The 25,061-nt window shown below is 35.2% G+C and overlaps 1 protein-coding gene across 3 annotated transcripts in view; it reads left to right on the forward strand.

Moving 5' to 3' along the window:
- Positions 1-25,061, forward strand: part of CACNA2D1 (calcium voltage-gated channel auxiliary subunit alpha2delta 1) — a 405,284-nt gene that overhangs the window by 218,612 nt on the left and 161,611 nt on the right. For all 3 annotated transcript variants that reach the window (XM_086745696.1, XM_086745707.1, XM_086745713.1), the window contains exon 6: positions 16,577-16,706. In XM_086745696.1, the coding sequence (XP_086601822.1) occupies positions 16,577-16,706 (130 nt within the window). The remainder of the gene's footprint in view (positions 1-16,576; positions 16,707-25,061) is intronic.

The raw sequence follows: 25,061 nt of genomic DNA on the forward strand, positions 1-25,061 counted from the left end.
CTGTGTATATTTTCAGGTGTATGTTACTATGCTGCAGTATAGTTTGCTTTCCCTCTTCCTGTTTATGTGCTGCATTCAGGAGATCCTTCCCTCTCATTTTTCATCTGCTGTTTCGATAGGCCTTTTGAATCTAATTACTATGTTTGCCTGGACTTAAAAAAAAAAAAAAAAAAAAAAAATGCCTGAGAAGACCAATCATTCTTTGGCTTTTGGATTTCTCAGTGTCTCAGATAAAACAATCAGTTTGTAACCCCTTCATCCATCAATCAGTAATATACCTTTTGTACTCTTTATTCTACAACTGCAATTAGATGCTACCTGCTTATTTCCCCCTCAGCGCTGTAATGTGTGAGCACTTCATAATAATTAATGAGTTTTATCCTCACAACAAGGTAGGAGGTATTATATTCCCATTTTTCATATCTTGTAGGAAGATAATGGGCGAACTTGTAATTTACTACAGGTCCCTCAGGTTTTCATTCACTGTCCTGTTCCCTAGAACCCTTTCAGTTTGATATATTGCAGTCTGTGTCATGCACTTTAATTTGCAGGTGTCAGCTCCTTGTGTTGTATGATTCCGGACAAATGCTGCAGTGCTTTTATTGGACAACTGATTGGTACCACATTAAGATGCCCTTTCCCATAAGTTTGAATATTGCTTTGCCTGTTTGCTCATCTTGTCCTTTATACCTCACCCTGTTTATAGTCATCTTTGCTTCACTGTTCAGTTCTTTCCTCTTTTTTTTTGTACTGCTCTCCATTTTATTTCTAGTGATTCCACATTTTCTTTATAGATTCTTTCTAAATCTAACTTTTCTCTTTCCATATGTTCAGATAATCCCCCTCTCCACTGCATTGCTTGATAGCTTAATTTTCATTCTTCCTTGATTCCTTCCTTAATATTTCTCTGATCTCTATACATCTCGCTCCTTTTCTACCTTTTTTTAAACTGTATTTTCTTCTCATGGTTTTTTAAACCGTACACAAGATACAGCAGCCTAAGGAAAAGAAGATTGAAATTTTTCAGTGATTTAGCTGAAAGGACTAGGTACTACAAATAAACAAACGCGTGGGGTTTTTTTAACATTAAACCAGCCACACCTCATTGGAAGTTTGCAGCTTCTCCGTAGGTATTACTCACCAGGCTGTAACTGGGAACAGCCAGTTGCATCTCCTGGCAAGAGCTGTGTCCCTTGTTAGCACAAGTGATTTGTTAGAGATTTCCTTCTTGCAGTCCTATGTTGGACTGCAGTCATGACTAAAAGAGCAGTGCTTCTTTGTGCAGTTGTTGATCATGGATTAAGTGGTAGTACAACTTTTAATTTTATTTTACTGAATTAACGTGGAGGTTCTAGAATTATGGGTCCCTTTGGGGAGTAAGTACTCGCACAAAATGTAAATTTGCTCTGTGACTAGGGTCAGTGTGTGGGTTCCACTAGGAAGGAGAAATCTGGAGCATGTCTATGGCTGTTTTAAATATGAAAAAAAAAATAGATTTGTATTACTTTATAAAACTTGCAGGGAGAAATCTTTTAAAACTGGTAAGCTGTCTTTGCCACATGGTTTAGATAGTATTCCTAATTCAGTGATGCCTGATTATTTTGGAATAGCATGTGAAACATTATCTCTCTTTGAGTTTAAAACTGCAGCATAAATGTAGCTAGCAAGTTGGGTTTTTTTTTTCATAATAAAGATGAAAAAATATATCTACATCAAGTTGAAAACTGTTGTAAAACTAAGAAAGGATGACTAGATGTGAATATAAACATAATTTAAAAAAATTGCTAGTGAATTTTAACATACCACAATTCTGGATGTACAAGGTGGAATGCATCAGATGGAGAACATAGGAATTGATTGTAATAATCTTTTGCCTGCTCTTTTCTAAGTGGCTTTTTATTTTTTTTTTTTAACACCCTAATCTTCACTGGGATTTGTGGGTAAGCTATAACCTGTTCTATCTCAGTGCTTTGACTGGCTCTGGATGCCAGCATACAGAAACCAAAATCAATATCCTACCATCTGGTTTTATCTACAGGTGGATTTTAAAGCATCCTTTTTTCCTGAGCTGAAGCAACTCATTTTTTCCATATTTCATAGTGAAGAATAGGCACTTACAGTGGGAAATTAGTGTCAAATAATTTAGGATGAGCTTAAGTGCTAGGCTGTAGAAGACCTAGTCTCCTTTTATAGTGGGACAGCCTAGCGACAGTAGCAAGCTAACTTCCTTATCTAAAGATGCGTAGTGCTCTTATTCCCTCTGCTTTCATTGTAAGCAGCTAATAAGGTTTGACATTATAACATCACAGGTAATTATGTGAAATAGCCACAGTCGCAATTATGATGTATTCTGCTTCTTTTTATCTTCTCTTTGTCCTTTACTTCTTTGATGCTGAAAAAATAGTTTAAATGGGTCGTAAAGAATTTTCCGCAGCTATTCTCATTTATGATGAGTAAGTGAACAAAGTATATTTCATACGGATTGGAAAGTGCAGGTAGATAGCTTGACAATAACTGTGATTTATGCACCCCTGCACTCAAGAAGGTGACAACAAGTAGTGCTTGTACGTAGGTCTCTTTAGGAATTCTTTCTATTGTTGCTGTTCTTCATGTGTGTAAATTGCAACTGTTTTTAGATTAATTGTCTTCTCCTTCTGAACCTTCCAGGTTTTTTCAGCAGAACAATGTATTGCAGATATGTGATTAAATAATATTTACATGTATTTAAATACCTAGTTCTCATATTTTCTGTTTAATGTCACATCTCTCGATGGTATGTGTTAGAATTAGGCATGTGAAAATTTCACTGGAAAACATCATTTAGCACTTTTTAACACGATTTTTTGGTACATTCTTGGACAATCATGATACTGAAATGGACTAATGGCTAAGTTTGTAAATAGATTGAAATATTAGTTGACTGATGTTTGATGGAGGTTTCTTGAATTTGATCTGTTTGACAACTTAGACTGCATCTGTGTCAAAAGTTTTCTGATTCTTGGTGATATAACATGGATTTTGTTGGTGGTTTTTTGTTCTTGTTTTTTTTTCCTTGTCACTGTAACCGATATTAGCTATGCAGACAAATGCTGTATTCTAGCCTTTTTTTTATATATAGGAAAAGGAGATATTTTTCCAGGGTAGTTTGCTCTTAGACTTACCTAAGCTATAAGAATGAAAGAAAGTTTGTGCTAATATAAATTGTATCTTCCATTGTAAAAGACTGTCAGAGTAGGACTGTTGATACCCTTAGTGAATAGTTTTAATGCCTTAGAGATATTTCATTAGAACAGGAATTTCTAATCTGTTAGAAATGACGTATTTTTCAACTATATTTTAATTTTTATTAAAATATATCTTAGAATCATAGAATCACAGAATTATAGAATGGTTAGGGTTGGGAGTGACCTTTAAAGGTCATCTAGTCCAAACCCTCCTGCAAGGAGCAGGGACATCTCCAACCAGATCAGGTTGCTCAGAGCCTCATCCAGCCTGGCCTTGAATGTTTCCAGGGATGGGGCCTCCACCACCTCTCTGGCAACCTGTTCCAGTGTTCCACCACCCTCAGCATAAAAAAATTTTTCCTAATGTCTAATCTGAATCTACCTCCCTTTGTTTTAAAACCATTTCCTCTCATATTTTAACTTTTTTTTTTTTTTGTACTAGCATGTAGTATTTGGAATTAATTAGTAAGCCTACAATACATTTAAAGTTTTATGAAATGTAGAGGAAAAAAAATTGATAGATCCCTATGGATGCCCTAACTTATTTCCATTTTAGAAAATACTTCCTAGTTGTTGCACTTTTTGATTCCTGAGAATATTCCAAGCCTCTTTCCTGTGCCTCTCAGATATACAACATGTTCATAGATTTTACTCTTTTAACTTATATTCTAGATATCCTAGAATGTACTTACTTTGGTATCTACATTGAAAAGTTTCCATTTAGATAATAGATTTGAGGATGAACTGCCCTAAAAAAGTGGATCCATATTTTGTATTTTTTTTATGTAACAAAGTAATTTCGCTTTGAGGTGCTGTATCTCTTTCACTGTGTTGTATAACAAAAATAATGTTTATGATTAAAATTATACACTTCTTGCTGCAGTGAAGATATGGAAAAATTCTGCTATAAAATATCACAAAGTACCTTATCTTTAGTATATTAGGAGGAATAACAAACAGGAAAACCATAGCTTTGTGTTCTTTGGACTTAGGTCTGGTGTTCATCCTTTTTATACAAGAGTACTTACTCCTCTTATTTTTAGTAATTTAATGGTATATTGACTTTAAACTAAAATAAGGTCTTTTAAGAAAATGCATACTCCATTTTTTTCTCTGTACTTTGCTCTTTCACATCTGTAATCCAGTGTTGTAATTTTTAACGGTGTGATTTGGATGCCGTTCTTTGGAAAATGAGCATCGAAACTGATAGTGAGGGCATGATTTACATTGGTTGCTTTAAGTAACAGGACTTTTTGCATTGTTCACTGAAAAATGTGTGCCTTTTACCAAGTATCACTGGGAAACATGTCAGGTCTTTCCATTTCAAGGCACTGTAGGTAAGCTGGAGTCCAACCCTTAGGGAGAAAAGACATCCCTTTGAGCTTCTTATTGAAATTATAATGATCTATTGCCACAGGGAGCAGAAGTTCTCTATTTTTCTTATACTTTTTAAAATTTTTTTTTTAGTATTCTGGTTAAAAAAAAAGGTGTCAGGTTTATATTCCTTTGTTCGAATTTGTGCAAGTCTTCTCTTCTCCCAAATGAATATACATTCACGGCTTCAATGAAAAATACATGATAATGAAATATATGATTGCCCCAAAGCTATCTCCTACCTGTGAAACAGTTATGAAATAATAATGGCAAGAGTGATAACTGCAGTTGTCAGTGTCCTAAAAAAGATGAGGATGTTCTTAATGCAGAGAATCCTACCTTGAAGGCAAATTTGCACAAAAGAGCAATGCTTGAAGTCTCCCCATGGAGGCTAAGTTTATGCCACACCAAAGATCAAACTTCAGCCCTAAAGCTAGTGATTCATCAGTTTAATGGGAAATTTCTTCCTTCAGGATATTTCCTACTAATATCAAATGCATGAGTGATAACAATTGCTGTGAATGCAGTGTAATTGTTTATTGGTAAATAAAAGCAATTCCAAAAGCTGATGTTGTTATAGAAAATTTAAAGCATTTCAAGTAGTGATTTTTAGCGAGCACTTTGTTGCCTGATTATAGATAGCAATGTTGTACAAGTGTTTTGGCATGTCACTTTGAAATGTGCAGGTCACATTGAGATTTTTAAGTGGCACAAAACAAAATGAGTGACTGAATCTGATGTTTTCTTATGATTGAAGGTAGAAGCAGGTTTTGAAAGTTGCAAGTCAGATCAAGAAAACTGGAATGAGCACTTACAATATTTTCATAAAGTTTAATATTAAGACAAGATAACTAAATCACCAAAATCTTTGAGTTGTGTTTTCAAGTTTCAGAAGTTAAAAAAAAGAAAGACAAGATGTTGATAGGTGTGTCCTCTGTGGTTCTGCTGATCTACTGCTTACTCATATCTCAGAGCAAATAAATGAGCAAATGAATCCTTCATCATAAGTATGGCTGAGATGAGGTAAATATTATAATTACAAAATTGACTTTAGTTTTCATTTTGCATGAGGCAAAGGAGACACCCTGGAATCCCCATTCTGGAAGTGTATGCAATTATTAGTTTATTGGGAAATTAATACGTAGTTTTGCTTTCTTCTGATTACATGAAATACTGCTTTAATTGGAGACATAATACCATACTGGCTTTCTTGGAGATACTTTTAGAGTGGTTTATGCTCTAAATATATCCCCAAACAGAAATAATCCACGCATTGCACTGTTTGAGGATTTTCAGGGAGTTCCCTGTAGTTTAAGTGATCTGAAATCCAGTTGCGTGCCTGTTCTTACCCTGCCCCTGACTCTGCGAATGTGAGTATTTTGGAACTGACCAATATACTCTGCAAAAGGCCAGATCACTTTCCCTGGCCTTTCCTCATATCCATTCTCAAATGCTCTGTCTCCATTATTTTCTGGAGAATAGGTAAAAAAAAAAGTAAAAATAGAAGAAGACAACCATATCTAATATAAAACATTTCATTTGTAGGTGTTTGGAAGTGAATGATCAGTCTGTCCTATGAAGTGTAAGGCTTTCTTACTGTATCCAGGGTTATCCTTTCCTGCAATTCTCTTCATTAGTATTTCTAGTTTCCAGTGCATGATCGTCAGTATGGCAAAACAGCACAGCTTCAGAACTGAAGCCTCTCATTTTATGCAAGGTCATTTACTCTCTAGTTCTGCAACCGAGTCATGCTTTGAGTTGGGCTGAGTAGGAAGCAGTCTGGGGTTTAGCTTCAGAAACATTTCTTGCCCATGTGGCTGTAGCCATCTGTGCTTCTGCTTTTGTTTTGTGACTTCAGGTCTTTCAGAGGTTTTAGTGTTGGTATGTGAAAGGGTGAATTACATCTGCTCTTGCAGCTCTCCTTTATGGTGTGTATTGCAAATAACTTTTATTCTGGTGGGGAATCACATTGTCCAGACGTGAAAAACTTTTGAACACAGCTTCTGCTGATCTTTTATAAACGAAAAACTATTCAGTAGAGACTGTTGTAATAAAATGAGGGGTAATGGTTTTAAAATAGAGGGAGGTAGATTCATATTAGATATTAGGAAAAAACAATTTACAATGAGGGTGGTAGAACAGTGGAACAGGTTGCCTAGAGAGATGGTAGATGCCTCATCCCTGGAAACATTCAAGGCCAGGTTGGATGGGGCTCTGAGCAACTTGACCTGGTTGAAGATGTCCCTGCTCCTTGCAGGGGGGTTGCACCAAATGACCTTTAAATGTCCTGTCCAACCCAAACCATTCTATGATTCTATTGTCTTTCACTGAGGTTATTTTTTTTTTTTTCAGTTCTTTCAACATCTAAAGCTTGACCTATTTCTTCTTCCTTTCTTTTCTTCTTTTTCGGTGTTTTTTGTCTTTCTTTTTTTTTTTTTTTGTTCTGATGTGCTTCTTTTCTTGAGCATACCCTTCTAAAATTTGCCTTAATATCTGTCAATGCTATGCTTCTAATTTATTGCATTGTTAGGATTTTACCATACTAGCATTTTTAAAAAACATATAAATAGTCTGATGGTATTTAGTCTGAAGAGAAAGTCTATTGTCTCTATGTAAGCTAGAAGTCAGTGCATGATTTAAGTGTTACCTACTGCTTTCATCTACCTAGATACATCTGGCATTTAGTTAATGAAAAGCTGCATTCTTTTTACGTAAGCATGAATTAGTGAGTGATGTTTGTAGTGTTTTGAGCCCCATTAGTGTTAACTCAAGGAATCACAGAAAAAAAAATTACATTAGGAGGGCTTGTAGAGGTCATATGTGTAGTCCAAACTCCTTCTCAAAGCAAGGCGTTACTGTTATTAATGTTGTTATTGACATCGAAGGCAGTACAAATTAAAAGGAAGAGCAATAACCAATTAGTATGCTGCAAGACGTACAAAATCTGTATGTAACCAGTATGACTGAAGATAAGAATGGGCTGTGAAATAGGATCAGTTCATGGCTTAGCAAAGCATGGCAAAGACAACTGCATCAGATGAAAAAAATCAAATTAGTTAAATGTTCACATTCAGTGGGTAATATAACTAATTCCCAATGAGGCATTAAGATGATTTGACAGTTCTTACTCTCCAGGGATATGATCTTTAATCAGATGTGGGGATGCTAAAAGGTAGGCAGTGTAATTTATTCCAGGAAGAGTAGAACCCTCTCTAGTTTGAAATTTAATTGGATGATGTATGAAAAATCTAAATTATCCAGACTGCATTTTCATCTTGAATTGTGGATGACCAAATATTCTGCAGGACTTTTGTCAACAATGGGTATTTTTAAAAAATTTTATTACATATGTTTGAGTACTCTAGTGGGATGTGACTACAGTAACTTGAAGGAGGCTATGAATTTTAAAGGATTTTTTTTTTTTTTATAATTCACTGGGCTTTTCTGAACTGCTCATAACATTTTAATCAGCTATAGTAAGATGTACTTTTATTCTAATACAACCATATATTCCTAGTGTTGGCTAATGACATAATCTTGTCCAGTCAAGCCACTATCAAAATTAGTGCTAAAGTAGATAGTACTGTCTGATACATGATACTCTAAGGGCAGGCAGGAAAAATCTCTCTTAGCGAACACCCTGGTCTTAAGCTCCTGAGTTTTTCTAGGCCATCACCTCATACAGAAGAGAATCAAGATGAGAGGTTCAGATGGGGTTACGCATCATGACTCCTGAACTCCCAACCAGGATGTATGACCCAAGAGGGTTATGGAGATGTTGCCTGAACCTTTGAAGATGGATGGAATTAGCAGTCAAATTTCAGCTGGGGTTTGTATTGCTGAGGGAAGTAAAGGGCAACAAGAAGCGCTTCTTCAAGTATATTAATATGAAAAGGAAAGCTAAAGAAAATTCTCACTGGGGTGGGGACCTTGTGGCTGAGGACGTAGCAAGGATGAGGTACTTGGTGCCTTCCTTCACTCAGTCTGCCGGGTTCCTTAGCCTGGCAGCAGAAGTGTGGGAGAAGCTATACCCACAACAGAGGAAGACAGGTTTAGGGACCACTGAAGCGTGTCACCACATACACACAAGTCCATGGGATCAGATGGGATGGATCCAAGGGTGCTTATTTCATTATGACGCAGTTCTGCATCATCCTTGAAACACTGTGGGGACTGGGAGAGGTTCCTGATGACTTAGGGAGCAGGGAGGAAGTATCACACTTATCTTTAGGAAGATAAATACGTATTATAAGACTTATGTACTTAGATATTTAAAATACATACTTCATTTTACCTGATACTGTAGTTAAAGAAAAAGTAGGACAGGACAGAAATGAATTTCTGTGTACTGATGTTACTACAACAGACTTTATTCAGCTTTGCTGTGAAGATCAGCTGTAATCTGTAATAATGAAAAAATAATACAACTTTAAATTATTTTCATAGAATCATAGAATCATAGAATGGTTTGGGTTGGACGGGACATTTGAAGGTCATTTGGTGCAACCCCCCTGCAAGGAGCAGGGACATCTCCAACCAGATCAGGTTGCTCAGAGCCCCGTCCATCCTGGCCTTGGATATTTCCAGGGATGAGGCATCTACCACCTCTCCAGGCAACCTGTTCCAGTGTTCTACCACCCTCATTGTAAAAAATTGCTTCCTTACATCTAGTCTAAATCTACCCTTCTTTAAAACCATTACCCCTTGTCCTATCACATTAGCCCTTACTAGAAAGTCTGTCCTCAGACTTCGAAGTCCTTATGTTTCATAAATGAATTACATAAAGGATTCACTTATTCACAAAACCAAGGTCATGATGCACTGAGTTTTGTGAATAGTTTGGGATACAAAAAAAAACTGAAAACACTATTATGTTTTGGATATATAATAATTTTGTGGGTATCTGAAAGTTCTGATCAGAATCTGTGAACCGTGAAGGTCAGATGAATGCATAGACTGGGTTTTGAACCATCCATAAAAAATAATATAATTGTGTATACAGTAGACAGGGACAAGCCTGTAAATAGATGTATAGAAATCAATATGAACAAAATATAGTTTGCATTCAGAAAAATTGCTTAAGAGGAAAATGCTTTTTAATTAATATGACTATATATTTGATATATACTGAAGTTATTCATTTGGCAGAATGCTCAAAATAAAATCACTGCTATAAAAGAAATCTTTTTTTTTTTTTTCAAAATGTAAATACTCAATCCAGAGTTCCGTTTATGTTTGTACTGACATCCAGTAACCAATTGGTACATTAGAAGCATAGGGAAACACTAAAAGCAGTGAAAACAACACATATATATTTTAAATATGGCCCTTGAGCATGACGGACTGACAGTTCCAAATATAAAACTATTTCCTTTTATCTGAACCTACACAAACCCTATGTATATATTTATATATACACGTATGTTTATATGTATTAATATGTATATATATATATTCTTATGTTTAACACCTCTCTGTTTTCTAGCAGATGAAGTAAGAATATCTAAGTTCTGAGCCAATTGTTTGCATATTTTATTTATAACCCTTTTGGTTGAGTTTTGTCCCTAAGCGTAGACAGAAGGATGCCACTTGGCTTAAAATCTTAGTGTAGCTGAATGAAGACCACAGTCCCCCAGTGATACATAAACAAAAATGAAGGAAACTGTTTGCAGTTCTGTCACAACCACCTAAATGCACTCGGCAGTTTTCCCACAGCTGGAAAATCACATCTATCGAAAAGGAAATTAAAAAAAAAGTTATCAGAAGACAGTGCACTCATGACATTATCTAAAATGCTGTGAAAGTGCTATGGCTATTAGAAATACATTCTAGCTGCCTCTTCAAAATTAACTTCCTTCTATCTTGTCCTTAGAAGAGCTGTTCCCACTCTACTTGCTGCAGGCGTATTGCTGAGCCATGTGCTTCAAGTGACGTCTCATTTTATGCTTCCCAACAGCTCCAGCTGTAACTTTTTAATGGGGCCACAAGCAATGTTGGAGGGGCTGCGTATGTAGTTCTACTGGATTACTTTCCTCAAGGAGGAAAAAAACCTAACAAAACAGCAAAACTGATTTTGAGTAGGGAACTAAGTATAGGAAAAATTCTATACTTATTTTGTATATGATTGCTTTTTTTTTTTTTTTGGTACAGAGTAGGTCTGGCAGTTGACTAAAAGAAGCACAGCCAGTGAGACTCTATTATTTAAAATTTTATGTTTAGAAATTTCAACAGATATCCAGAAATCAAAAAAGGTGCAGAAACTTAGAGATGAAAATATAAAACTTCTGGAAATCTGCAAGGAAAGACAGAAAGGAATGACAGAGCAAAAATTCCAATGTCCCTAAAACTGTGGGAATTCTAATTTCATCTCCACATTCATTCTCTAAAATGGCAGTGATAGGGACAGCGAGGTTTTATGAAAAACACAGTCCTCAGCTACTAGGGCAATGGAAAATGCTAGTAATCAATTCCTTTGTGTTTTACATAAGTATGAAAGCAGGCAGATGCCATTGCTTCTTGCTGGATATCGGTTCAGAAATTAAAAAAAAGAGATCTACCTTTTATTCGGTTGACCTGATGCTGAATCTCTTCTGATACTCTGAGCAGCTTTTACATTGTTCCTGAAAACAGTCTGCCTTCAGAAAACAACTGAGGCTTGCTTCAGTTTAGTTGTGGGGTTTTTTTTTGTCTGTTTCATTGGTGGTATTTTTTCAATTAATATTAGTTTTTTTATCTTCAGTTTTCAACAACTGCAAGAAGCAAAAACAGTAAGTTATATATTGTTGGAAAAAATATTTCTTGTTGCTACAGTCACCAGTACTTTTCACCTAAATGAAAATTTATTAGTAAAGATACAAAATCCACTCAGTTTCTTACGGCTATGGTGATGAAAAGTAACTGAATACTGTCGAAAAGAATGGAAATATGTTTGGCTGCAGTGAAATGAGTAGCTAAACTACATGAGAGTTTCCTGAAATGACCTAATTTCATTTTGTTTTAATAGTTGTTTGCTTTTCTATATTCATCTTTCAGTGATACTTCTTGGTATAAAGCTTCCAGTTTAATGTACATATTTTAATTTATATTCACAAAGCCCTTGAGAAAGAAGTTGCATTATTTCTGCTATGTATTTGGCTTACAAAAAAGAGAAAGTAACTTCCACTTTATTTTAGATCATGCCAAAAGTGATTTAGCCAAGGTCACAAAGAACAGCTACAGAAGAACCCAGTTAACTTGAATTTTATCTGCCATACCGATTTGCTTTTATTCTGGTAGTGAACGGTAGACACATGAGAAAATATTTTTTTTTTTTTTAAGAGCCTCAAAATCACAAAAACGTGAACTGAAAAGAGAAATGGATTTTATCTGCCTCACAGGGTAGGGAGAAATTAGTCTGGAGATTCATTGCTGAGAAATGAGTGAGTTATTTTGCTGACTGCCAGTGGTAGGTAACAATGTAATTCAATAAGTGAAGGCCAGGTTTGAATAGATAGAAAATTAATCTTCAGCCACTATCTCCTGTGGGATTTTCCTGTGCCAGTATTGATTGTATTTCAGCTTCTCACTTGAGAGAGAAATTGGTTGGAGTTGGATTTTAATTATATTCACATGCTGGATCACTTTCCTTCAAAATATGTGTTTTGCTGCTTTCCTGAAAACAAAGTTTAACTGTCATCAATGCCACAGTCTGTCAGGCTTTTGGTAGAAATAGTAGACTAAAATAATTAATAACATCGAGGTTTTCCTTTTTAATATTTCTTATCTTTTGTTTTCTACTTTAGATGTAGATTATTTGAAATTCATAAATTTAGCAAAAGAAAACTAAATAGATTTTACTTTATACAGAAGAATGCACTGTAAACATTGGATGTGTAAGGCCTGGCACAGCATTAGTCTTGCTGGTGAGAAGATAGTGGCCCAAATGAGTGCAATACTGATTTGCCTGTAATGCTTCTGATACTTGCCTGTTGCATACAGAACTAGTTCAGACACCTTTAGATGTAACAGTAAAATCAATCCTGTGTGAAGGAAACTACAGAACTCTTAAAGGATTTTGGCATTTTGTGTCTCTGAGTTTTGGGGGGCAAATAGATGCATTGTTTTAGTATAAGAGTTGTACATCACAAAATAGTCCCAGGAAAAGTCAACAATTGGAGGCAAAAGCTTATTTTATGTAGTTCTGATAGATCCACTGCCCTCCATCAAGGCTGTAGAGGTAGATATAAAATATGGTTGAGTTGGAGCAGATGAATCCATTAAATTGAGAAAAGTATAGTTAAAGAGTTTTTTTATTCAATTTTTGGTTTTGGTATCATGGAGTATTCGTAGGAAGAATAATAGATCCAGTCTTTATAATAGTCAATTTCTGGGGGCCCTTAGGGTATGTGTGCTGTTAGAAATGTGAGAAATAGAATTTGTGCTTGAAAGTTTAAGACATTTAGGTAGATTATTTAAACTTTTTCAGTTTCAACACATTTTAAACAAATTTTGGCAGTGGACTTGAATCTTCTTCAATAGCACATGAGTGATAGGAGAGGCTGAAAGCTAGTTTCAATTACTTGGAATGAAATTGAAATGCCAAGCAGAAGAGACATGATAATTTGATGTTCAGATGCTTCAGGAATTTCAATCAGAAATCTGAATATACTGTAGTATGAAAACTTCTGTGCAAGATCTGCTAGGATGGACCTTACAGTTTACCCTCGTTCTCTTTTACCATCCCCACTCCCAAATATTTATGTGAAAAATTAATTAGAAGAAATCTTTTGACACCCACTCATTCTGGTGTTTTATTGTAATAACATGGGTTAATGGTTCCCAGTTCTTTTCTGAACTGTTCTGTGAAAGCATCAAGAGTTTGTAGTTGTTAGTACCAATTTCAGAAATAAAAGTGGTAGGGTTTTTTAAAATCAAATTACTTTCAGGCAGGAGAGAAATTTTCTCACATGAACTATTTATTATTGATATTGCATTTGCAGTATTACACAAACTCATTACTTTGAGCAGCATGAAGCCAAAAGATAACTTATTAAAAGAACTCCAGAATTTGCTTAATGTATAGCATTACAGTTCTAGGGAGGGGGAAGAAATCCTGTGTGATAATGTAGAAGAAAAAAATCTACCAAAAACCTATGTAAAAATTTAGCCAAATTGCATTGTCAGAAGCTGTCATAATGCTATGTCATTTCAAAGCACAGAACACATAAACTGTTACTGATCTTAGATGCAGTTTGCACACTTTGAAGTAAGTTATGATGGATTGTGGTGGGTTGACCTTGGCTGGCCGCCAGATGCCCACCAAGCCACTCTATCACTCCTCCCTCTGTCACTCCCCTTTCCCCAGCAGGGCAACAGGGAGAAAATAAGATGACAAAAAACTTGTGGGACAAGATAAAGGCAGTTTAATAAAGAAAAGCAAAGGCCACACACAGAAGCAAAGGAAAACAAAAAGATCTATTCTCTCCTTCCCATCAGCAGGTGATGTCCAGCCATTTCCTGGGAAGCAGGGCCTCAGTACACGTAGGAGCTGCTCCAGAAGACAAGCACCTTAATAATGACTGCCTCCCTCCCCTTGTCCTTCCTCTTAGCTGTTATTGCTAAGCCCAGCATCATATGGTATGAAATATCTCTTGGACAGCTTGGGTCAGCTGGTCTGGGCTATGTCCGCTTGCCCACCCCCAGCCTACTGGCCTTTGGAGGAGGGTTTTGGAGAGACAACCTCAATGCTATGTGAGCACTCAGCAGTAGCCAAATGCTGATGTGTTATCAGCACCTTTCTAGCTAACAATACAAAGCACAGTGCTATGAGGTCTGCTGTGCAGAAAGTTAACTCCATCCCGTTCAGACCCAATGCATGGTTTTACTTTCTGGTGGGTTTAAGAGAGTGGTATACTGGATCAAAATATTTCAGGCTACATTGTAAAAGTATTTCCTGCTTTCCTAATCCACATTCCAAAATTAAAATATTACTGTCTTACAAGCATCTAAATGCAAAATTATGGTATACAGAAGTCCTCTGGCAACCTTCACAACAGCAAGTCATTCTGTCCACTGGAACTATGAATGAAAATAATACCACACACGTGAAAGTTAAAGGCAACGTGGTCTTAGGTGTTCCAAGGAGAATAATGTTTCTAGGTAATTTACACATTCTATCAGTTTAGATTATTTAATGTCATGGTATACCTGGATTTTACCTAGTAAGAGATTTGCTTAAAGCAAAAATATAACCTCTTACTTTGAGTATTAAGAGTTATGCTTTCCTTTCTGTCTTATCCACCAGAGTGAGGTTAATTACTAAGTAACAGGTTTAACTTCTTAGCATAAGATATAGTAGCTATGCTGCATAAAAGTAGTCAAAATTAGGACCCATTTTATTTTCTTCCAGAAGTTTAATAGAGTTTTATTGTGAGATTCATCTCACCTAATTCTAGACAGCTGTGTTGCAGACTTCTACATCTAGACAAGTCAATGGAAAGTAGGAGGCACTTCTAAGGCATGATTCATGTCATGGGAAAATAGGTGTCTAATTAAGATGAGATGAATTGCACTCTAAAAACGCCTGTTTCTCTTCATTGACTATGAATGCAGCCTGAGGTGTTGAGCTCAACACCGCTATATTGGTGAAATAAGTGGATGGCACTGGTTAGATGAATTCTTCACTTTGTGTTTCCAAAGGAAACCACCTCCTTGAAACCCATCTGAGACTGCTGCTTACTTCAGGCAACATTTGAACCTATACTTAATGTAACATTTGTCCATAACCCTGTAATGAAGCAGGTGAGGAAACATACACAGTTTAATTTGGTTACTTTGTGGGTAAGTTAAAATTTAGCTGTCTATACTTTGATAGGGAGTAGCAGACACGGTGGTAGTGTATAAAGAATAGCCTCAGCACACACAGGCCTGACTGACCAGACAGGTGCTTCTTTGTCAGCACTATTTTTCAACTGTGGCACATTTTAAAAAACTGATGACTCTGTAGTATTAAAAATATCCTTATAATTGCCTACAATTGCTGGCCTGAGTAATCATTTGGTATCATAGCTGATTCATTATTGATTTAAGTGGCAATCTACTCATGCCATGGGCCCTCCTGTTCCAGCGGCAGCTGAACCAGGTGAAGACATTGCAACCTCCCCTTTGGTCTTCACTAGCTCCCCTTTGGTCTTCACTAGCTCCTTATTTTCCCCACTTCATGCAATTTTTGTAGCTGAGTTAGAAGAAGCCTCTGCTTTTATCTTTTTTTTTTTTTAAACTAGTGCAAATGACTGAGTGAATTGGAAGGAATCAAGAAGCCAGGTTGCAGACAGGTGAGAGGGGGTGGGAACTCAAGCCAGGCAGGTGGTAGAGAGCACCTGAATGTTTGGGAACCTTTCCACCCAGGCAGCTGTTGCCAGGAGAGTACATGAGATTTCATCAAGACTTACTATTAAAATAAACCAATGAACAAAACTGGTTTCAATCAGAAGTTCAAGAAGGCTTAATTTCCTTTGTCTGTGTGGATGTGCACCACTGCTTCTCAAAAATCTATTTATGAAATGTATATCAGTGGTATCATTTTAAGATTTGTGATTTACTATATAATCTACAGAAGGAAAAAAATTACATATGAAGTATTTATATTTAAGATTTGGTACAAATTATTACACATAATAAAATATAATGTATTTGCCTTGCATTGTAAGTGTAAAAATTCCATGTACTTATGAAATTTAGATGTGTAAGGTGTTAGGCTGTTACTTTTCTTTTGCAGCTCTTCATTCCACTGAGTTGCATTGAGTAACTCATAATTTAAAATAAAGTATACACAAATATTTCTGGACCTGGAGCAAATAAGTGTGTTTATACCCAAATGCAAGATGTTAGCTACAAAATAAATGCTATGAGTCTCTGATGTAAAAAGAGGCAAATGTGAATGGAATTGTTTTTAGCATACTTTGTAATATTTTGCCCTTTACATGTCTTTCTTTAAAAAGCCTGAAAAAAATGACACTGAATCTGGCAGCCAGAGAATCAGACCAGTATTTGAAGAAGATCCTGTTTTCCGACGGCAAACGTCTTACCAACATGCAGCAGTCCACATACCAACAGATATTTATGAAGGCTGTAAGTAGCATATGAACAAAGTGATTTTATTGTAATAATAAACTTATTATTTGTGTCCTAGTCTTTAAAAAAAAAATCCTCCAAACAAAATTTTAATCTCTATTTTTAGTACAAATTTACTATTATTATCTTTTTTCTTTCTTTCAATAGTACTTCAGAGATGTGCTCTGTTAGGCATATGATTTATCTTATGAATTAGTAGGAGTCATAGTTAAAGATCTCATTAGGATTGGATTTGAGTTTCAGAAATGAAACTGGAGGTGAAACAAAACTCTTAAATATTCTAATTTTCTTATCCATTCTTTCTCTATGCTGTGTTCTCATTTCATATAAACGATTCTTGAAAGCTCTTCTTTACATGATTTTGACCTCAGGCAAAGATGAGTACTGAAAACATTTTTTGGTATCCCAAAAGCGTATAGAGTTCCGGAAAATAACATGCTGAGCGAGATGGTGGTACTTATATTGCATGCAGTGCATTTCCAGAATTACAGGAACTGACTTTATCAGAGAATTTGAATAATTTATTTTTAATCTATGTCCAAAATAATATGTATATATATGCATATACTGCTGAGGATTCTTTAATTGTATTCCAAAATTAAGAATTTAAGTTATCTTTCAAGATGAAAATAACTTCTTTTTTTCTTTGCTCATCACCAAGAAAAAAAACATTATACAGTAAAAAGACATTTCACCATTCAAGATGGCTGCATTTTTTTTTTTTTTTAAAGGGAAGAAAAATTAAATAGGATCTGTATTTTTAAAGGTTTTTTTTCTTATTATTATTTAGGGTCCTAATTTCAAGTATTTTGTCATTCTCCTCTTTCAAAATCTCATCAAGAGGAAAAAGACCCTAATGTGACCCGAGCTCTTTAAAATTCATGGCCATGGTTGTGTGCAGCTTATATAAATGACACAGGGATGAAAATGGAAATGTCAGTATGATGTGGGAAAGAATCATAGTAGCTCGTATTCTTATATGATGTGCGTGACTGACAGACCTAGAGGATTATTCTGGGATTCTAGTTTTAATAAGTGGTAAAGTGCATCTTAATTGCAGTATTATAGGGAAGTGACAGGCCATTTCCTTTGCTTTTGTTTGCAGAATATTGATAGTTCACTGTTAAAATATCATAAAAACCCTCCTTTAATTATTAGGATATTTGTAAACACCATGTGAACTTTGATTGTCATCATAACAGTATGTAAAATGTTTTGTTGTGTTGGATTTAATATTTTAGATAGTATTCCTAAGGAGATTTATCTCCCTTAAAAATACATTAAGGTAATGTTACTGTACAGCCTGTTTACCTAAAAATGAAGACAAGCTTCTTAAAAATGACTTCCACAGGAAAGGTACAACTTTAGTATCTAATGAAATTATAATAACAGACAGAAATTTACATTTTTTAAGAGAGGTAGCTGCATGTGCAACGGATATCATTAATGAAAAATTAGTGATTCCTTTGGTCTGGCTGTTGTATTAATTATTAGAGGTGTGGAAGCCTTGAAGATTACAGGGAAGACTGTAATTCTGTGCTACCAAAATCCTCTTTTAGGGTAGCTGTCTAGGTAAATTTTGGTTATAGATTGTATTTTCAGAGATGGCAGCTTGAGAATATCTAAAAATCACAGGTTTCATATCAATAAACACAAAATCATCACCAGGTTTATTTTAAACTAACAAAGTTCATGTGTCATCTGAAACACACTGAGCAATTGGAATGTAGTTGTTCACCAACAAATTTCCAAAATTAGAGTTTAATTTTCTTTTTGCAAGCAATATTATCCACAAGTAATTTTTATAACCCTAAAAAGAGTGACAGCATATCTTGAACACTATTGTCATTTTTCTTCCTGTTCACATCAGCTAACCTGTCATTTCTTGATAGAGGTTTCAGTGCCCACTGTAGTAGGGAACAATTGTCCACTCGGAAAATAGTTTGCAATAAATCTGCAATTGTCTACATCACAGTCTGCTAGCGAACATTTTAAAAATAGATATTACAATAAATCGTTTCGAGAAACAGTGGTTGGGACATCATTATACAACTTCTATTGCTTGGAAGCCAATTTTTTTTTTTTTTCTGAATTACACCTTGGAAAGCAGATTTCATTTTTTCACTCCTTTTTGTTTATGTTTGGTATGATGCCGAAAGAATTGCTCTTTGAATCTCACAGAACAGGTTTCAATGACTAGATATTTGGCTAATCTACTCTTCCTCAAGATAGACATTAACTTATATTGCCTCTTACAGATTTTTTCAAGAGTCCCATTTAGGTTTTGAAATAAAATCATTCTGCTGCTGAAAACAGAACAGACCCTCAGGTTGTCTTCCTACCACATACACTGGGAATTAGTCACAGTTCTCCTGTTAGTAATAACAGAAGTCTTATTTCTAAGTCCCCATTAAAACTGTACCGTGCTTATCCCTAAGCAGAATATGGGGGCTGCAGGACAGGAAGAAAGGAAATCCTCAGCACAAGGCAAGTGAGGTTAATCTGCCTACTGGATACCACCACACATTGCCCTCGGTGTCTGAGGTGCACCATGCACCATCTACTACAATGGTTGCTCTAGATGTAAATCTGTACTGGTGTTACAGTTTTAGGAAAGGTGTTAGGTAAAGCACAGAAACAAGGATTGCTTTTTGTGTGTGTGTGTGGTTACTCCTGCTTTACTTCCTCTAACTCAGAAATTGAAATATTGCTTCCACATGTCACTACTTGATCAGCATTGAAGAGCTGATTAACGTGTCAGGTTGACAGTAATACATCTTGAACATGACGACATCATTGTGAATATGTTTGGACAGCTACCAGCAAGAAAAGAAGGCTTCCCCTGCTCAGAACTTATTAAAACAGTCATAAATAGAGTTGCAATTAACTGATGGTTCTTACAGCTTAATAATTATAAAATATATATGTTGTTTCTCCATACTCTCCTTTAATTGGGATGGCAGTCAAAATTTGGCTGCTCTGAAAATCTTCTAAGATGTATATTATTTTTTTGATAGCAAGTTTGGAGTGGACATCAATTTTACCTTTGCAGCGGTGCATCATATATGTAAATATTCAGGTATTTATAAAGTGTTTTGACATAATAGTGCTTAGTACTGAATAGCAATCAAAACTTTTAGCAATATCTTGACAAATTCTAGTTTGATGCTATAGTGATTTTTATCTTGATTGGAATATTATCTCTTTGACTGGAATTTTTGTACTATTGAACAATTTCTGCATATCTTGGGTATCTCAGGCTACAAGCTTGAAAAGAAGAAATATTATTTGGGCAGAAATTTAGAAATGCTGGGGAATGAAACCATGGAAGCAAGAGTATTTCCCCTCAAAAAAAAAATCTTAAAACAACTCCAAAAAATTAGGAAGAACTGCATTGTCATTTATTCATGGAAGGTCTTTTGTGTGGATAATAAATAAGATTTATTTTGGAATCAAGATATTGATCAAGTGTTCTGTAAATATTTTGGCATGCTACGTTAGCCTCCCTTAAATGACTAAACAGATAATAGAATTTTTTTTGTCCTTTTCTGTATTTAGTTTAAATAGCAATAAAAAACAAGCAAGACAGCTTTATTAATTAAATAACTTGGTTTGAAATATTTTAAGATTAATGGTATTGATAAATTTTGGTTATAGCTGAGAAACTATAGCTATTCAGAACTGTTTTTCCCATGGTTTTTATAAGACATAAATGAATAGTGCAGTTTTGCTACAGCTGAGATTGAAAAATGATTGGTTTAAGGTTCTGTGTTTGTGTTCTCACCTTAAATTTGGAAACAGAAGTTTTTTATATCATGATGTATGTCTCATGTAGACAGCATGTGAGATTACTGGGTTTTTTTTCTATTTATTTAATATTTTAAATTATTTTAATCAGTGAGTTATTTGTGAAAACGTTTGATGAGTGAAGTAGACCTTTAAGTGAATTTTCAATGTCAGCCTGTTTTAAATACCAAACACTATAGCTTAGGGTAAGTATAACAGAAATGGTAGTTGCAGTACTGCCTGGTTGGTTCAACATTAAACCTGGAAGGAAAATACTGATGCAGAAGCTTAAGCAAAGAACTCTAAAGTCAGTATTGCTTTTTATGTTCTGACAATTATGATTTTTTTTTTCCACAAGTAGCTTACTAAAGCTTCCTGAATGAAAATCTTTTTAGATAAGCAGCAAAAAGGAATATTTTTTTCTAACTTGGTGACAAAGCTTGCTTGTTTCTGTCAGAATTCAGAAGGCAAAACAACTTGAATGGTATCCTCCATCATGAGGAGGTACTTGTATTTTGGCACTGGGACTGCATTAGTTTTATTGGATGGATGGTCTAGCATATTTGCCTTATATCAAGTTTACCATTACCATTTACTGTCTTAAATTATCAAAATTTAAGATAAGGTAGGATAAGGAAAGATTGACTGGTAAGCAAGGTTAATTTATTCCTCCTTGAAAGATGAAATTGGCTTATGCTCTTTTAAATATATTAGCTGTAGTAAGGAATTATCAATGTAGATTTAAAGCAATCTGCCTGATAATGATGCATGACAAAAATTTTGTACTATATTCTCAAGCTGAATATTTACTAACATATTGTGGTCTGGAAAGTTTATCTAAGACTAACTGATTATTACATTCAATGTAAGATTCTTAATGGGAAAAGAATAGTGGCAAATTTGAAATAAACATGCTTCTGTTATAATTCTAGGTACTCTTGTAGACTTGGATTGTCTTACCTTAAGCATTTTGAGAAGTAAATTTAGAACCCAAACGCCATAGACTTTCATCTACTGAAAGTGGATCTTTTGAAATAGTCTGTCTCTGAGCATAAATAGGTTTATTTGACACGAATCAAGAGATAGCCATTTAAAAATCATTTATGACTGGTTTGATTTGTTATTTGGTATGTATTAGTGTGGGAGTTGACTGAAAGATGGCTTTATGAGATTGTGATGGCATATGAGATGTGAGGCAGGTTGTGATGAACAGGGGTTTGGCCTCTTCTTCCAGGCAACAAGCAGGACCCGAGGAAATGGCCACAAGTTGTACCAGAGGAGGTTTAGATTGGACTTGAGGAAAAACTTTTTCTCTCAAAGAGTGGTAAGGCACTGGAACGGCCTGCCCAGGGAGGTGGTGGAGTCTCCATCCCTGGCAGTGTTCAAGAGGTGGCTTGATGAGAAGCTACAGGATATGGTTTAGTAGCTGTGGCAGCAATGGTAGTGGGAAGACGGTTGGACTAGATGATCTTATAGGTCCCATCCAACCATGTGATTCTATGATTCTATGATTCTATGATTCTATGTTTACACCTCTTAGTATTCAACATGTTTCCTGAAATGTGAATTTTTTTTTTAAAAACCAAACTTTTTGAAAAATAAGTTCTGATTTAGAAATATAGGTGAAAAGTTATATAACATAGCATGTTGTGCCTAAAAAAATTGGGTTAGTGTTTGAATTCTAATAGGTTTTGTTATTTACCGAAGTTAGAAACAACAGAAATTAATTTTTACATTTCTGTCAGTTATTTTGTGTTAAAGAGTTTTCTCAGATAACACTTCCAGTACATCTGGAGCATAGAGCTTTATTTTAAATATTTTAAATCAAATCAGATCATTTAACCAGAAAAGAGACCACTAATAATTCACTAGCGATTCATGATGAGATCTTTTCTTTATCATTATGACCCTTTATCCTATAAAGTCACTTGTTACAGGGATGCCAAGAAGTTATAGGGTTGACTTTATGATCCTTTTGAAATAAGTTATCTTCATATGGTGGTACTGTTCTTTTAGCAGTCATTTTTACCTCCAAATTGAATTGTTTTAGTATGGATCTAATTTTGGCAGAAAAAAAAATATTTTCATTTCCATCTCCAACTTTTTTTCTATGGTGTAAACACATTAAGACTGCATGTAGGTAACCATGCCTACATGCAAACATTCTATTTTTCTCTGATTGAGTTTCAGTAATGCTTCCAGAGAATCCCAGACTTCATGGTTATTATGTACTTCAGTAGATAAATGCTCTGAATAGTTCTGTCTCCTGACCTTCCAGGTTCCTATTTGTCAGCTATAGAAATTTACCTTCTGATTGATATCTTTAAAAATATTTTTTTTCACTCTTTTTTACCTTTTTTTTCAATAAATATAAGTGTTTAAAGAGACATTTACCACCATCACCACACACTATATTGCTAAAACATAATGACAGTCAGGGTGCTGCACTAACACTGAATTCCCTGTGAAAACCAAATTCCATAAAACGAAATCACATTTAATATGTTAACCCTTATTTATTTTTAAATGCAATAAAATATATAAAGAATTAAAATTTTTATCCTATTAAGTCCAGGAAATGGTTAATTTATGTCCTTTATGTGCTCTCTCTGAAAAAAAAGCAAACAAAAAATTTTGAATTTCGGTTTTCAATAAAACAACATGGACTTTAGCCATGCTCCTAATCGATTACTGTGGGTTTTTTTCACAGTGACCCCTTTGGAGACCATCAGCTACCAAACATCCTATATTACATCATTCCTGTTCTTCTCATCAGAAATTCACCTGCATGGGTCTCTGACATGATATAGTCTTCCTAAATACTCAAAAGATATGACCTACTAGTTGTTTAATATTTTTAATATCATGGTGCGATCTGAAAAGCCATACCAGAAGCAAAACTCATGATAACTGGTTATACTGGTTATTGTGGTTCTGGCTTCAGGAAAATAGAAAACCCTACAATGAAGAGACTTTCAGGAGTTTTTCTCTCCAAAGTTCTTTGATTTTGAAAACTCAGGTGTTTAGGCAGAAAAATGCTAAAACACCTTTGCATTCCTATTTTTTTTTTGTTCTGTGTAACATTAATTTGCATAGTTTGTAAGAAAATGTGCAAAAAATAATTTTCTTGTAAACTGAATGCTGATTATCATTATCATTTGCTGTGACTGCCTTTCACTACAAATTTCTTGACCATCAAATGTGGTGTGTATCCGGAATTATCTTGGACATTATAGCAGGTCTGGAGATTCCAGCATCTGTTAGGCTGCTTAACTAAGTAATAAATGTTTAAGCTGTGCATACTGCCAAAATCTGTTTTGGAGGCCAGATGACTACTGCTGCTTCTCAGATCCCTTTCCATTCCTTCTGCAATATTTTCTCTCTCATGCACAGCTTGGAATGACAATTAGTATTGAATCCTCTTGTTCCAAGAAAGTTGGCTCTGCAGTAAGGTTGGCTATATTCTTCTGGTAAAAATAGCTAATAGTGGCATTTGCATTTTACAATACAGACTGCAATGCAGAACACTGAATATCAGAAGATCTTTATTATTGGACATATTAAGAAAAGAAGACAATTTTAATTAAGATTTTGTAAGGGTGGGTTACTCTGGTGTGTGGAATTCTCCCTCTGTGGTAACCAGTGCAAGGATTGTTTACATTACAAATTTGGCTTAGCTTTGCAAAATAAGTTGATATGGGATATATACATTGTCCAAGCTTTGTATTGGTCCTCAAGGAAAGGAAAACATAATCTCAGTCCTTTATTCAGCTACATTGCCAAAAAGCTTCTGTCAATGTGAGGATTGACAATTATGTTCTCAAACCTGTTCTACAATAAAGAAATATCATAGAAACTCACAAAAATTAAATTAGATGAGGTTATAAACTCAAACAGGATTTATTTGTAACAAACTGATAATGAATTAAAACTTAGGTCTACCTTTAACCAAAATCACTTTAAGACTCCAGTATCATTAACAGTCCACGCATTCAAAATGTCACTCAGGAGTTAATACTGCACTGAGGAATTCTGATGATCCAAAATGTGCAATCACTCACCTAACAAAGAGAGGACTCAACCTCAAGGACTTTCCTTAGGCAGAGTCCCAATGTAAGAGGAGAGTCTCCAGCTGCAAACCCACTGCTCCAAAAGGGACCAGCTCAAGCTCACCCTCCTGTGGGCTCCATTTATACCCAGTTGAATCTGATCTGTGATCATATATGGTCACATCAGTTCTCATTGGCTGAAGATTCCATTTTACAACAGCCACATGGTTCTGGAAGCTTCCTAGCTCAGTGTGAGTGTGCCTGTTGCAGGGTAGGCCATCAGAAAGTTACTCAGGCTTTCTGTAAGTGTAAATTCTCAGCACTTAAAACTGTTTTAGGATTCACAGGAATTTTTGTATAATTACATCTTCAAAACTGTTTCCAGACAACTGTAAGGGAGTGCGAGAAGAAATATTTGTTATATTTGTGAACTCAGAATGAAAATAAATGTTTAGATGTTTTTCGGTATGTCGAAGAAGTAGATACGATGAGTTAAGTTGACTACTAGGAAAAATGT

The sequence above is a fragment of the Chlamydotis macqueenii genome, chromosome 1 (genome assembly GCF_036417535.1).
Source record: "Chlamydotis macqueenii isolate bChlMac1 chromosome 1, bChlMac1.mat, whole genome shotgun sequence".
In the NCBI taxonomy this organism is placed as follows: Eukaryota; Metazoa; Chordata; class Aves; order Otidiformes; family Otididae; genus Chlamydotis; species Chlamydotis macqueenii.